At 46.8% G+C, this 14,102-nt stretch overlaps 5 protein-coding genes across 5 annotated transcripts; 1 reads left to right on the plus strand and 4 right to left on the minus strand.

The window, feature by feature from the left end:
• The first annotated feature begins 143 nt into the window (after positions 1-143).
• On the plus strand, positions 144-2,417 carry F4822DRAFT_129744 (uroporphyrin-III C-methyltransferase). Its single transcript, XM_051452693.1, has 2 exons — positions 144-776; positions 834-2,417. The coding sequence occupies exons 1-2, from the start codon at positions 473-475 to the stop codon at positions 2,192-2,194; spliced, it is 1,665 nt and encodes a 554-aa protein (XP_051318225.1). The 5' UTR covers positions 144-472; the 3' UTR covers positions 2,195-2,417.
• Positions 2,418-2,453: 36 nt separating this feature from the next.
• Positions 2,454-3,770, minus strand: F4822DRAFT_391100 (uncharacterized protein). Its single transcript, XM_051457091.1, has 3 exons — positions 3,275-3,770; positions 2,984-3,221; positions 2,454-2,927 (listed from the first exon to the last, which is right to left on the minus strand). Exons 1-3 carry the CDS (start codon positions 3,631-3,633, stop codon positions 2,607-2,609), a joined length of 918 nt encoding a protein of 305 aa, XP_051318226.1. The 5' UTR covers positions 3,634-3,770; the 3' UTR covers positions 2,454-2,606.
• Positions 3,771-4,067: 297 nt separating this feature from the next.
• F4822DRAFT_129753 (amino acid transporter) lies at positions 4,068-6,226 on the minus strand. Its single transcript, XM_051452694.1, has 4 exons — positions 5,751-6,226; positions 4,814-5,684; positions 4,361-4,758; positions 4,068-4,280 (listed from the first exon to the last, which is right to left on the minus strand). Exons 1-4 carry the CDS (start codon positions 5,993-5,995, stop codon positions 4,139-4,141), a joined length of 1,656 nt encoding a protein of 551 aa, XP_051318227.1. The 5' UTR covers positions 5,996-6,226; the 3' UTR covers positions 4,068-4,138.
• A 466-nt stretch (positions 6,227-6,692) lies between these two features.
• On the minus strand, positions 6,693-9,191 carry F4822DRAFT_129772 (uncharacterized protein). The gene is made up of 4 exons (XM_051452695.1): positions 8,504-9,191; positions 8,145-8,455; positions 7,842-8,077; positions 6,693-7,789 (listed from the first exon to the last, which is right to left on the minus strand). Exons 1-4 carry the CDS (start codon positions 8,914-8,916, stop codon positions 6,785-6,787), a joined length of 1,965 nt encoding a protein of 654 aa, XP_051318228.1. The 5' UTR covers positions 8,917-9,191; the 3' UTR covers positions 6,693-6,784.
• A 1,171-nt stretch (positions 9,192-10,362) lies between these two features.
• F4822DRAFT_441405 (MFS general substrate transporter) lies at positions 10,363-12,380 on the minus strand (the record flags this gene model as incomplete). Its single annotated transcript, XM_051462863.1, has 7 exons — positions 10,363-10,826; positions 10,880-11,482; positions 11,538-11,652; positions 11,716-11,769; positions 11,833-12,078; positions 12,136-12,206; positions 12,275-12,380. The coding sequence occupies 7 exons, from the start codon at positions 12,378-12,380 to the stop codon at positions 10,408-10,410; spliced, it is 1,614 nt and encodes a 537-aa protein (XP_051318229.1). The 3' UTR covers positions 10,363-10,407.
• Positions 12,381-14,102: the final 1,722 nt, after the last annotated feature.

The following is a 14,102-nucleotide window of genomic DNA, read 5'->3' on the forward strand; positions in this document are numbered from 1 at the left end:
CGCGGAACTCGGTCAACGGCGATAGAATTGCAACACTAAAAGCTTTATCCTGATTGGTCCGATAAGATTATCAAGCACGATTGCGTCAGAATAACTGCCCCTCCAAGACCCCTCTGACCCGCTAAAATTTCCTGGAGATGCACTAAATGCCCGGGAATCGGTCCAAAGTCTAGAACTCTTTCTACAAAGAACTTTCCCGCCCGCGGCTCGATATGGCGACATCGCCTCGTTTTCTTTAGTTTGATAGCTAAGATAACTTTTTTATAAATAATTATTTCATGGGGAGATTATTATGTGAATAATGTCGGATTTGCCTCGTGATGATATTTTCTCTTTTCCTTGTTATATAATTCTTCCTACTTAAATAGCGAGCCTGCCACTTGTCTACTCCTATCTTATGCGATCAAGCCTCATATAGAACAACAGAATTGTGTTTCAATTCCTTCCGAAAAGGGGGAATTGGTCGGCGACGATGACGAGCTACGTATCCTTGCTAACGGCAACGGACGCCCGATCGCACGTTCATTTAATTATCGGCACGAATCCTCTTGCGGCGGCACGATGTGGACAATCGCTAAGCTCCGGCGCATCGCCGATCCTTATTGCGCCGGGGACGGCAGACTTACATTATGCCCTACAAAAACGTGTTGATGATGGTGAAGTAAAATGGATAAAGGAGAATTTCCAAGACGAGCACCTCTTTACTCTGGGAAGGGAGGAGATTGATCATGTAGTTGATGCTGTGTTTGTAACATCTGGACCGAGGGACGAATTGAGTAAGGCTCTACGTTGAACCCGCCGCTCTCAATAGTAAAACTAATTAGGCAATACAGGCGCGCATATATCAGTCCTTTGCAAGCGAAACCGTATACCTGTTAACGTCGTCGATGCCCCTCAATTATGTACTTTCTCCCTCTTATCTACACACGTCGACGGCCCGCTACAAATCGGTATAACAACGAATGGTCGCGGATGCAAGTTAGCGTCTAGGATACGCCGCGAAGTAGCCGCTTCATTACCTCCGAACTTGGGATCCGCCTGCTTGCGATTGGGTGATGTGCGGAGGAAAATACAAGAAGAGGATCATTTACTTCACATAGCTTTGGCGGATGGAGAGGATGTCGATGATTCGATTGACCAATCGGCTAGTTTCAATAAGTTGGTGACAGAAGCGGATATAGATGCCGCGAAAAACAGGCGCATGCGTTGGTTGAGTCAGATATGCGAATATTGGCCCCTAAAACGTCTAGCGGCCATTACTGATGAGGACGTATCCAACATCCTAAGATCGTACGAAGATCTTGGTGGCTCGAGTTCAATTGGGAGATCCGCCTCTGCGGATGGTGCTTCTAGTCGCGGCCGTATCATCCTCGCTGGGTCCGGTCCAGGGCATCCAGACATGCTTACGCGCGCGACGTACAAAGCTATTCAGAACGCCGACCTTATTCTCGCAGACAAGCTGGTACCTGCAGGCGTACTAGACTTAATTCCCCGTCGTACACCCGTACACATTGCGCGAAAATTTCCGGGAAATGCCGATGCAGCGCAAAACGAATTACAAGAAATGGCTGTCACCGGTGTCCGCGAAGGAAAGACAGTGCTCCGACTCAAACAAGGTGACCCATACGTCTACGGCCGCGGCGGCGAGGAAGTCGAGTATTTCCGCCGTCAAGGGCTAGATCATGACAAGGTCATTGTTCTACCAGGTGTTACATCCGCGCTTTCAGCCCCGCTGTTTGCTGCCATACCGCCCACACAGCGCGATGTCGCGGACCAAGTCTTAATATGCACGGGTACCGGGAAGAAGGGCAAAGCGCCTGCTCCGCCGGAGTATGTGGCTAGTCGCACGGTTGTGTTCCTTATGGCGCTACATCGGATTGAGGGGCTCGTTGGGGAGTTGACGACGCATTTAGAGACGGAAACCCAGGCGCCTCGAAGGGTTCTGTGGCCGAGGGATACTCCGTGTGCGGTTATTGAGCGCGCTAGTTGTCCAGATCAGAGGGTTATTCGGACCACACTGGATAAAGTGGTCGAGGCAATTGAGCAGGAAGGAAGCCGACCGCCTGGCCTGCTTGTTGCCGGCCGCGCGTGTGAATTCTTGAATAAGTTAGAGAAGGGTCGTGTGTGGAGTGTTGAGGAAGGGTTTAGGGGACTGAATTTTGGGCTTGAGGGTGTGGATTTAGGGGGTGCGTGAGATAGGTGGAGAACTCAGTTAAATAAGGGGTGGTATAAAAATGGGTAAGGGCAAGCATAATCTGGTTGCATTTAGATGGCGTTAGAGATATCCTCATTACTGATCTAAGTAAATATTCTGTCAAATATGAACATACTTATTGAACTTCGGGTCGCGATTGAACGAGCAATTGACTTTGACGTGTCGATTCGCCCCTATTTAGATACGTGGGACACTATAAATCTCACAATTCAATGGTTCTCATGATTCCAATAATAGGGTCGTATACATTCTTATAATGTGACAATCTACCCTCTATATTCCTCCATCTTCACTACCTAAGTGTACATAAGTACATAATATCATTGCCATAGCGTACACTTCCGTGTTCATATATCTCATTTCAACATATCCACTTTCAGCGATCGCACACTTAATCTCGATCATCCGGGTGGAAAACCAAAGCACGTACTTCAATACTCTCACGCGACGGGGCATCGGCAGGTGTAGTCGGGTCCGAGAAAGCGGTATGCGGGACTCGGCGAGCGCGTCCGTCGGTCTTGGAGTCGAAACACTTGATGAATAACACTTCTTGCGGAGTGAGACCGTATTTGTAGTACCAGCGGTGGCTGTCTGCGTGCCGGACGGCGAAGGTCTCGCCCTTGCGGTTGGGGTAGATGAGCGGGATGGGCACGAGTTCGGCCTCGGAGACGGAGTGCGCTTCTGCGATTGCTAAGGGGTCGCGGAGGACGGTCTTTGTGCGGGGGTTAGGTACTACTTCAGAGTGGAGGGGGGAGGCGGGCGGCTTACGCTGATGGGTCGCCACACGTTGATAATCTGCACGCGCCCCTTGAGAAGCTCGGAGGCTTCCTCGGCGGGTAGGTGGTGCGGCACGCGGGATAGAGCTGCGGAGTACGTCTGGTCGATGTGCACACGGTTTACGGGACCCCGTAGAGCACGGCGTGCGTCGGGGTTAGCGGCGGCGCGAGCGTCCTTAGGTTGGCGGCGGATGGTGTGGTCGAAAATGAAGATCTTAGACGCGCCAGTGCTGTATTTATGGTCAGCAGCATCCCCTATTAATTTATTACGAGAAGGACTTACACATCCTTGAGCAGCTGCTCAGTCTCGGGGTAATAGACGGCCTTGATATGCTCATCGTCCGCGAAATCCTTCTCCTGGGCTACGTGCTTGTGGTACTGGAAACCGTTCTTGTCGAGAGTGTACTCGTTCTCTCGGCCCGAGACGTCGGTGATGTGAATTGGGTGGGGGCTTGTTGGCCTCTCATATGTTTCCGGCTTGTCCGTGTATGTAGGCTCCGGTGGGGAGCCATCCTCGTTAGGCTTAAAGTAATTAAGGACGGTGTCTACATCATGGGGAAGAGAGACCGAGGGCGCCGCCGAGAGGCCAGTGGCCGCTAGGTTCGGAACGCTGGTGGGGAGTTGTACGTCTGGGGATGCCATTGTGTTGTTGTCTTCACGATGATCGTGGTGCTGACACTATGGAGTTGGAGGACGGGGGCGAGATAGTTACTTATATAGATCTCTATTAGGTAGGTCTCTTTGCCCGAAGCTACTGTACGAGACTTTCGGGATGCTACCTCATATATACTTATCAGTGATCCCAGTATACTAATCCTACGACAATCCTCCCTTATGAGAGGCTTCCCCGCAAATCACGCAATCGTCACTAAGGCCTTACGCCAATGGTCTGGAAACTCCGCGGCACGGCGTCATGCGCCCAGCCACTGACACGAGTACCGACACGCTGCATTTTAGGTGGGCTCTGATTAGAAATGCTAGTCTATTTGTAATCCCAATCCTATGATTCTATTATCTGCTGTTTGCTGTGTAGCTCCGATCCAGTATACCGTCATATCCATTGGCCTATACAAATATTGCACAATACTTGTTGCGTATTGCGTCCCATTGTGTCCCATTACATCCTGTCGTTAAATGCTCGGTAAGATTACTCAACATACGGTACCTTGGTCAGCACAGTGATAGCTGTCCCATCATCTAGGACGTCTTGCTTCTCTTCTAATCTATATCGTCCGAGTCGGGGTAATAGAACTGTCCATACTAACCAATATAGCACCCCGAATGCAAGTCTACAAATTTGTAAGCCTCGGATTAGAAATGTGAAAGGTACGATTGCTGATGCCATCGTACGGAAAAAGGTATAACTTACATGCCGACGCCAACAATGGCATAAGTTGCGTAGAAAAGGCCGCCGGGCTTCGGATGCGACGGCGGAAAGAATGGCGCCGCGAGTAAAGCGAAACACAACAGAATTCTGAAGAAGACTGCTGGCAACCATGCTTTGAATGGTCTCTTAAGGTCCGGTCGTTTATATCGCAACCAAACAAGTCCGATTGAGGTAGCGAGTGCGAACACTTGACCAGGGTATCCCTCCACCTCCAGTATGAAGGAATAGACTTCGCTCGACGGTGGGAGAATTATGACAAGGATAGAAGGGATATAATGTACGATAAGTCCGCCCATTGGTGCGTTGAAAGGTTTCGACGAGGATAGATATTTCGAGAACGGGAGAAAGCCAGCGCGAGCAACTTCCTGGTTTAGACGTGACTGAATTCCATTAGATTCAATTGTATTCGTTTGACTTTTACGAGGGCGTACTCACAACTGAAAATGTAACTACCATGACGTTGCCTGCTGCCGATAGTGCAACAGCCAGAGGAAGAAGCCTCTTGCCGATATTTGGGCCAAAGGTGCGTTCGAAAAACAGAGCCGAGACTAGTTGGCCGCTCTGTTTGATCTCCTCGATTGGTACCACTGCAAGATAAGCCAGGTTGGCTAGCAAGTAAAGGAAGCAAGCAGTGACGAGAGCCGTGAGCGAAACTGATCTTAGCGTCCTGACAGGGTCCTTAACCTCATTCATGACGTTGTTCAGGTTTGACAGGCCAGCGTAGGAGTAGAAGACCTTGAACAGCGATGTCGCGATAGTTCCCAGATTCCAATCACTTCCCTCCCATAGTCCTTCCCAAGACTTCACTGTATTCGGCCTAATCTCCGCATCCTGCTTTTCAGGTCTAAATATTACCACGTAGAGAGCTGCAAATACCATGAATATGACTAGTCCGACCTTGACCCATCCTAGAAAATTCTGGATGCGAATACCAGCCTTATACCAGACGCCGTGGATGATAGTGATAACGGTGAGGAGCACGGTCGCTAGGGCTTTCTTCGAAAAGTCTCGGGTCTCGATGTCGAAAACGAAGTGGACGTATTGGCTGAAGATGATACAGTTGCTCGCCGTGAAACCCAGGAGTACCGCTTGAACTGCGACCATAGTCGATGCGAAAAATCGCGGTCGAGGATATGTAAACTCGAGGTACACCTTGTCGCCTCCGGATCGTGGTAGCATGCAACCATACTCAAGAGAGACGGTTAGTCCGCATGCCACGACGATAGCGCCGAGAATCCATAGCGAAAGCGAAAGTCCGATGCTTCCGACGGATGTCAAGATGACACCGGGGACCGCAAAGATGCCGCTGGATTATGTTAAGCACTGAATGGTGCTACTCCGTGTATGTAGGATCTTGATATAAAATGCGTACCTTCCGATGACACGAGAAATCGCAATGATATATGCACTCTTCCAATCAATATTCCGACCTAAGACGGATTCTTCGGGTAGAACGTCGTCCTCGATGTTTCCGAATTCAGGTGGAGACGATGGTCCGTCTTCTTCGCCATCTTCGGTCGGAGGTTTTCGGATCGAAGCGGATCGTATCGAGGCGCTATCCTCCGTAGGTTTGTCCGGACCTAGAAGGGGGCTATTTTCACTATTGGAAGTAGACATTTTCTATGATTCGAAGGACTATCGTGTGGACGCGCGTGATCTATCTAAGTTAAGGGATTATTAAAGCCGACCATAACAGCCGTGGCGTCGCTAATCTGAATCACTCTCGGTAGAGCCTAATGTATCGGAGCTTCAACACGGGGAATGCGAATCCATCGTTATAATTATTATTTTGACGGCGTCGTTTAGGAATCCGCGCACATCCGAACGCCATCTGATCTAACTGCCCGAGAGCTGCTGACAAAAGCGCTCTCTTGATCACTCAATTTGGATGTTGCGCAATCCTGCTGTTTCACTTTTTTTACCACTCAGCCCAGTTGATGTTCTCGCACGCCATATCCCCTACACCTTGCGCCACCCATGCTAAATGATAACCACTGAGCGAGCGAGCTCTTCCGTGGAACCGGCAAATTGCGCCTTATTATCTCAGTATGGGGAACTACGTAATTGCCCGGATAGGTAACTAACGTAATATGAGGTGTGATAAAAGTTGATGTCTAGCTAGATAATTTTCGGTTGTGTAGCTTATTATAAAATTTAGGTGTTTACCTAGGTAAGAACCCCTCAATCTCGCAGTACAGAATAAATTACCATGTAGCGCTATGATGACTAAACGTGTATGAATCACGGGTTATCCCTTCACTAATCGCCGGTGGTCCGCCTTATCGAACCCGCCCCTTCTTCAGATAGATGACATGAAACTTTCTACAATGGGAGCCTCGTTTTGAATCTACTTAATATAATAAATATATGTTATATCATATTTTGGTATTATTGAATACCATTTGCCTATTCATCGTCGTCCACCCAAGAACCAGGCATGGGATATCTTGGCATCTCGACCAGTGCCCAAAAATCGCCTGCAAATCGTTCGATATCGAAATCCCAAAAAGACTTCCAATCCCCAGGAGTTGAACCGTACTGGAAACTGTCTAACCTAAAATTAACCATATCACTGTACCAACTACATCTCCAAAATATTGCCTTCAAGTTGTTCTCTTTAAATATGGCTTTTTCCATTCTTCCATATGATTGTAAGTCTACACCGCAACTACTCAAGTCCTCTAACCAGTACCTGAACATTGTCTTCATTTTGCGAATAATTCCTGTTCGCCTATTAAAGGGCCAATTATGCTTCGTGAATCCATAGAGTAGGTGAAATAGGGCGGTGCAAGGTAGAAAGGCCGGCTCAAATTCTTCTCTTTCAACACACATAGGCATGCAGGTGAAAGAAAGGCTGTCTGTCATGGGGACAACCTCGCGCACCAACTCTCGAGATCTAGCTGTTATATAAAACCAGTCGTTCTGATTGTGTATTGAGTTTCTACCATAACAAATGGCAATCACGTTGAGCAGACAGATACCTTTCCGTTGTAGTTCAGACACGTCCTCCTGGTGCAGAGTCCCATCCTTACGCAGAAACAAGCAGATAGAAATGGGATCCGCATCGGAGTCCGGGAATTGGATGCGCATTAGTCGGTCCACTAGGGGCAATTCGTAATGATCTGGCAGTAATCTGGGTTGGAGTGCCTTGAAAAGTTTAGAGCTCCAAGTACTACTCAACAAGAACCTTCTATAGAATGCGGATTGCTCCCTCATGAAGGGCAATAGCGGCCCGTCTTCTTCGTATGCGTTGTGTTGCAAGAGATGGTCGTGTAACTCTTTCTCGCTCAGTTCAGTCGGATCAAAATTAGTGACAGCCAACTGCAGCGGTAAATAGACCGCACCAGGTTCATTTATATCGAGACCCCAATGTACGAGGCGATTTGTCGTTTTGTAGTGGATAGATGCTAACTGCGCGAAGGTCAGTAAATCAACATCAAGCAACCAGACTATAAGTATTCACATGTAGTAGTGTCAGGCCACTCCGTGGCCTGTCCCATAAAGACGCCTTGTTTGTACGAATCAATGCCTCAATAACATCTATTTCTCCCTCTATTGCTGCCTCAAATACCGGGTCCTCATGAGGCCTGATTCGCCAGGGTTTCAACAAATATGTCCAGCCCTGCATCGCTTTTGAAGCATGGAAGTCCCATGCACGATTGATGAACCACCTTGGAAACTGGATTCGGAAATCGTAACCTGAGATATAATATTAGGGATAGAACTCCAGCTTTGGTAGCTCAATGGCTTATACCAAGTTACATACCTGGGCTATTTCCAGTCTTGAGGTTTGAATTGTCTTCAGGTTGTTCCTTGGCATACCTCCAGGCGAGAAGACCCATTGTGGCATATGTCCAAGGTGCGTTCAATCGCCTGTTAGTTTGTCTCTCGACTATATCGGATGCAGTCACTGTAGAGGGATGAGGGGCGATACATTGCCCACTTCCTGTTTTGAATCGCACTTGTTTTCCTTGAAGGGCTGTTTGGCTCGAAGGTAGGCGGAGAGGTTGGGAATTGCTTGTCATCGCTTTCATCATACTCTCCACAATTACTACTGGTTGATGCTTCACAAAGGCTCTGGTAAAATCTATTAGCATTGCGATGTGTATGCCAAGTGTAACTTACAGCATATAACTTTGCTGCGCCAAGTTCAGAAGGCTGATTGCTCTCTGGAGACGTTCTTGGGATTTACCCAGCATGTCTTTCTTAATGACGACTTTTATTCTTACTTGGGTCCTTGTGTGCCGCTTTGATGAATTGAGATGAGCAGATAAGTCGCGAACCACGTCATCTAAGTCATCTACAGCGCCCTGGCAGTGCTGTGGGATTTGGTGAGCGATGCAATCATTTTCGAGTCCGGTCGCAATTTCATTAAGGACGGAATAGATGGCATCAGGCTCGCGCATAAGATCCAAGACCATATCTGGAACATCATGGACTTCGTCCCAAAGCTTTTTCAACTTTAGTGCTCCGGTCGCAACCTTGGTAACTACTTCAAGTAGTGTAATGCTGCTCGCGGCCACTCCCACAACTTCCATAGCTTCGAATGACCAGAGTTAGTATTGAGAGAACATTATAGAATTTGGTATGAGAGAGCAGTACCAAATTGCGGAACCATGATTTGGAGGAACTCTCACTATATGTCATTAGATTGAGGAGGGAGAAGGGCGAGGCTCTGCTTGAGATTACCCATGGCTATGGCTGACACCGCCGCCATATGTAGGCTTAGACACTTGTCGCATCACCATGCTTCCACTACGAGGAAGGGGATTGGATAGGAACTTGTAGCCTACATTAATTGGGCTTTCTGAGGGCATTTCCCCTGGTACCGTAAGGCTTAATTACCTTAAGAGTATACCGGGAATAGGCCTTCGAATATCACCAGTAACGTTGAAATAGGTAGGTACTTACGCGGTCCAATGGAATTGAAATTATAGGGGTTGACCGCTAAATTCTAGCCCAAAATTGAGGGCACTAACAGCCTTAAAATAATTGATTCGGCTGCTCCCGCGCTTGAACCCCTCAACGAAAAATGCACTTCACGTAAAAATTGGTAAAGCATTCCGATCGTGGATACTAATGTCGATGTTCAAACCTGGAGAACATGCTTCTCCATGTGGACTATGGCAGAAGTTGCAAGTATACGTAATTGCTCGATCTGGGGAGAAAGTAGTTGAGTATCCCTTGGATTGGTGATATCTGTCCCGCTCGGGGATGTTGTAAAGCTACAAGTTTGTATCGACCTTTTGGCGCAGTTTTCGCAAGGCTCTCTCAAACCCCTGGAGACGCATTTGATGTGAGCACGTCGGCATCTTTCGCAACTCGTGATGGCTTTCGATTTGCCTCCTTTCCGTTTCGGTGGCTTTTGCTTGACGGGTTCCTCTGTGGATGGTGATGAGTTGGTGTGATGTATAGGTTTATGTTTTCTCGGAGAGGTGGGGAGTGGCACGCGCTTCTTAGGGGCCATAGTGGACTGTTATCGGTCTAGTTTAGGGGATCCGCATCAATTATTACAAGGCAGCGCGGAAGTGGTGGTAATTTCATTGATGATATAACCGTCCACATGGAAAAGCTGTGACTGTCAGAAGGAAGCTCTACTCTAACTATAAATGTACGTTCTATATCCAAAACGCTGCTATTACTTCCAAAATAATAAAGACGTCTCCAAGAGACTATGTGAACATCAACCTTCAAGAGAAATATATACTCCTTGTACACAGCCGTGATGGTACCTAAAAGATAATCATCTAGGCTTTATCGAGTATGATCAAAGCAGTTTTGACATGGCACAGTATCCTACCGCATTCAGTTTGTTTATATGTAAGAGTTAGAAGAGTTAACATTCAAGTGAAATAAGAAAGGATATGGATACCAGGCCACATAAATTGGCTGCGATGAGGAAAAGGGGATAAACTTGATGTTGACGTTAATATTAGGATTTTTTTTTTTTTTCAATATGACAGACCGTCTTATATATAGGCCTACCTAAATAGCGCTTGCCCGTCAGCACGTGCTTCTGATAGCCGACTCTACCTTCTGCCATGCAGCTTGGCCAGCCATGATGTCGACATAAAGCGCCGAATCTGCTTCCCCCGTAACATGAACAGGATAAGTGCTAGATTGTTCACGAAGAACACTCCACCGAAGGCGCCAGCGATAATTGCAGCATAACCACTTTCCATGACCCAATCCAAAACTCCGAAGCCTAGTCCAAAGCTCACTGCTTGCTTCCCGACGTTGATGGCAATAAGCATCTCAGACGTATTGCTGTTATAAGAATCAACAGCATATGCTAGCGTGAAGCTGTAGTAGAAATAGCCACCGAATGACGCTAAACCGGACCCGAAGAAATAAGCGATCCAGTGGAGGTTCAGCTGGGCAGCAAGCCCATAGATCACTAATCCGACAGGCCCTAGAATCATGGCGGGTAGCATTACCCCTAACCTCACTATAACAAGAGTCAGTAATAACTTCACCATCGTTGAATTGAGCATCACATACTTTCGGCTTCGCGGATTCCATTATTCTTCCTGGTTAAGTACCCCGCAAGTCGATCTGACGAGGAAGTAAATGGGACCGCAAAGAGAAATCCAAGAACACCACCAAGCGACTGAATACCAGAACTAGACTCTGGCCAGTTGTATGGAGGCGCCATAATCTTAATTGGGAAGACATAGTTGAAAGCGAGTGCACCTAGGCCTATGATAATTCCAAAGGAAGTAATAACCCATAGAACCTGCGGGACGAGGAAATAAGTGAAGGACCGCCACATTAACGTAAAAATTTTGACTTCGGGATCGATCCGGCCCCACGGGCGAAGTGTTGTCAAGAACGATTTCCGGGTCGGGATGCTCGCCGCTTGTTCGACGATGGCTTCGTCGGGCTTTTCGGTGTTCGATATCGTCCTGTCCGATCGCTCGGGCGATATGGCGCGATTCATATGTTCTTCTCTGTCATAGGACGATTCTTCGACGAAAAAGAAGGCAAGGATGAATAGTGCGCAGGCTAATGCGAGTACGACGTAGAAGAAGAGTCTCCATGAATATTTGGTTGGTAACATGTACGCCGCTGGAATCGTTGCCGCTGCCGCAAAACACATACCGACTAGGGAATAAATTAGTGCCAGTGGAGTGCGGATAGGGGAGCTGAACAGCCATACAGGTGTAGTATCCGATGTATTTTCCACGCTCATGCAGGAAGAATATGTCTGCTACGAGTTGGACGGGAAGAGCTTCGCATATGCCAGCTCCAAAGCAGTGGACAATTCTCCAGGCCTGTGCAAATTAATTAGCTATTAGCTTTACAAGTGATAAGCATCCGAATATTCCAGCATTTACCATCAATTCAGCAAAACTGTTGGATTGTGAGGACCCAGCAAGACCAGCGATGAACTGCATTCGCGTACGTTAGCGGGGTACAGTACTCGCTAACACCGTTAATTTAGGTGTACTAACCGCTAACAAGGAGCCCAGCATTACGGGTCGTCTTCCAAACTTCAGATACAGAGGAATAAGGACGAAGGAACTGAAACCATAGGCGAGGTTTGGATAGGATATAAGTGTCGATGCATCTCCTGGGGAGATATTAAATATTTCTGACCAGAGTGTCAAGTAAGGACCTGTTCCCAAGAGCGCAGAGTTTCCTAAGCACGAATAGATGCATATGATGATCAATATCATAATCTTTTTTGCTCTTGACCACTATGCTTCCTTAGCTCTCTAGCACGCTGAAATGGTGTCTGGATAGCGTAGACCTACCTGTAAGGGGTCGTTGGGGTCGTCGGCTGGAACAGGGAAAAGCGCTTGCCCATAGTAGGAATCATCCCCCTCTATTCGAAAAGTTGTCAATGTCTAGGTATACAATAACGGCCCCAATAGAATATTCAACATTACTCACCGGCGGCTTGGACATTTACAGTCCCGGGAATATCTTCTTCATGTGCGTGGCTACGCACTAGATGCGACCTTTGGTTCTGTGAATCGTCGGCGACTTTGCATGCCATCTTGGAATAAGGATGGAGCTTGATGGCTAAATTTGCGACAGAGCATCAAGCTAGAAGGGTCAAATAAAAAGACAACGGGGTCCCAATGGAATATATCATATAGTTCCACGACGATAACGTCCATTTTGGATAGCCTTCCATTATAATTACGAGGATATATCAAACTTGTGACTATCATTCGGCAGATCTCAAATACCAGCATAACCCTTATCAGGTAATAGTGATGTTAAATGGGAGAGGCCTTGATTTACGCATTCTGGGGTAGCTATGCCAAGATGATCCCCATAGCCTACTGTAGGACCCTGCTAATTCTATGGTACTGGGGAGTGCCGTGTTGCATTTACCCCGCGATCCGGACCCTGTCCATACGGTAATTCATATTCATAGCCAATAATTTCAGGGTGCCTTGTTTCTATATAGATTCCCATGCGGAGATATTATCCATTCTGGAGCTACCCTTTAATCTATACTAAGAACTAAACTAGGGTGTTTAGGTATGAAATTCTCCAACTCGTTTATCTCTTGATTAGCTTTTGGTGGGGCGTAGTTCGATTGTAAGGGATGTAAATATTTTCAAGTTGACATACTGCCCTGTATATCAAGGGTTGGTGAACTATGATGGCCGTGCGAGAACTTCAGCGTGCCTAGGTAGGTAAATTTAGAGGGATTCTTTGTTGTCCTCAAGGTGTTGTATGGCACTAAGCTGAACACAGTTCAACTCGTCACAATACAACTTTGAGTCATGTGTTCTAGTACCTACCTAGGTATCTTAGGTAGGTAGAGAACTTACAATGCTCAATTTGAACTCCGATCAAATGTATATATTGTCGTCATTAGGCATCCTTAACTAAGAAAATCTTATCAACGCCTTGGACTTTTGTTAATATCATGATTAATGCTGTATATTGATTAACTTTCGGGTAACCCATAAGCTAACTTTGTGAAGTGGCCAATCAGGGCTGAGCACTCTACCTGTTTAGGAAGTCGGATTAACTATAACCAAAACCTCTTAGGTTATCCGAAAATTGAATGGAGTGTTATATTTATCTTTATCTCCGCTCAGAGGCTCTTACTACTAGGAACTTGGTCTGAATTTATGGGACAAGGGCCACTTTGTAATACAGCTTTCTTTGTTCGCTTTTCTTTTAGTCACTTAGGGTTCTTTGGTGTTTTTCCCGGATTAATCGTGGTAGTATGTATCATTTCAGAAGGTAGCCCCCGAATAGTGTTCACAGCACACGCCAAACTCTCCGCTACAAATCGCAGTGAATTTGATCGGTTTAGCATATTGGCGATCAAGGTCTTAAGTAGATCTATTGCGACGGCTTCACATATATGCGTCTATTTATTATATATTATCTTTAGGGGTCAATTAGGTTATTGTATTAGTTAAGGTCATTGAATTGTTTCCTTGTTAAATTATTCGAAAGTCGCCAATGAATAGCATTTGTGTGAAAATACAATACAGGCATTTTAAGATGTTAGTTTACGCCCTGATAAGTCTTAGATAGCCTATGATTTTCGATTAACCGTGCTACGTTGTAGACTTCGTGGGGCGCCGTCCTACCTGCTGTATGAACCATTAGGATAATTCAAGATTAGCGGCTAGGTATGCTCTAGTTTTGGGGGCTTATTGGTGGGCTTGGTCCCCGCAGCTTTAGTATATCTAGGGCTTGAATTTTCAATAAGTGCACTATATTCAAGCACCCCAGCATGCTTAGG

Source organism: Hypoxylon trugodes (assembly GCF_022578975.1).
Source record: "Hypoxylon trugodes strain CBS 135444 unplaced genomic scaffold F4822scaffold_2, whole genome shotgun sequence".
In the NCBI taxonomy this organism is placed as follows: Eukaryota; Fungi; Ascomycota; class Sordariomycetes; order Xylariales; family Hypoxylaceae; genus Hypoxylon; species Hypoxylon trugodes.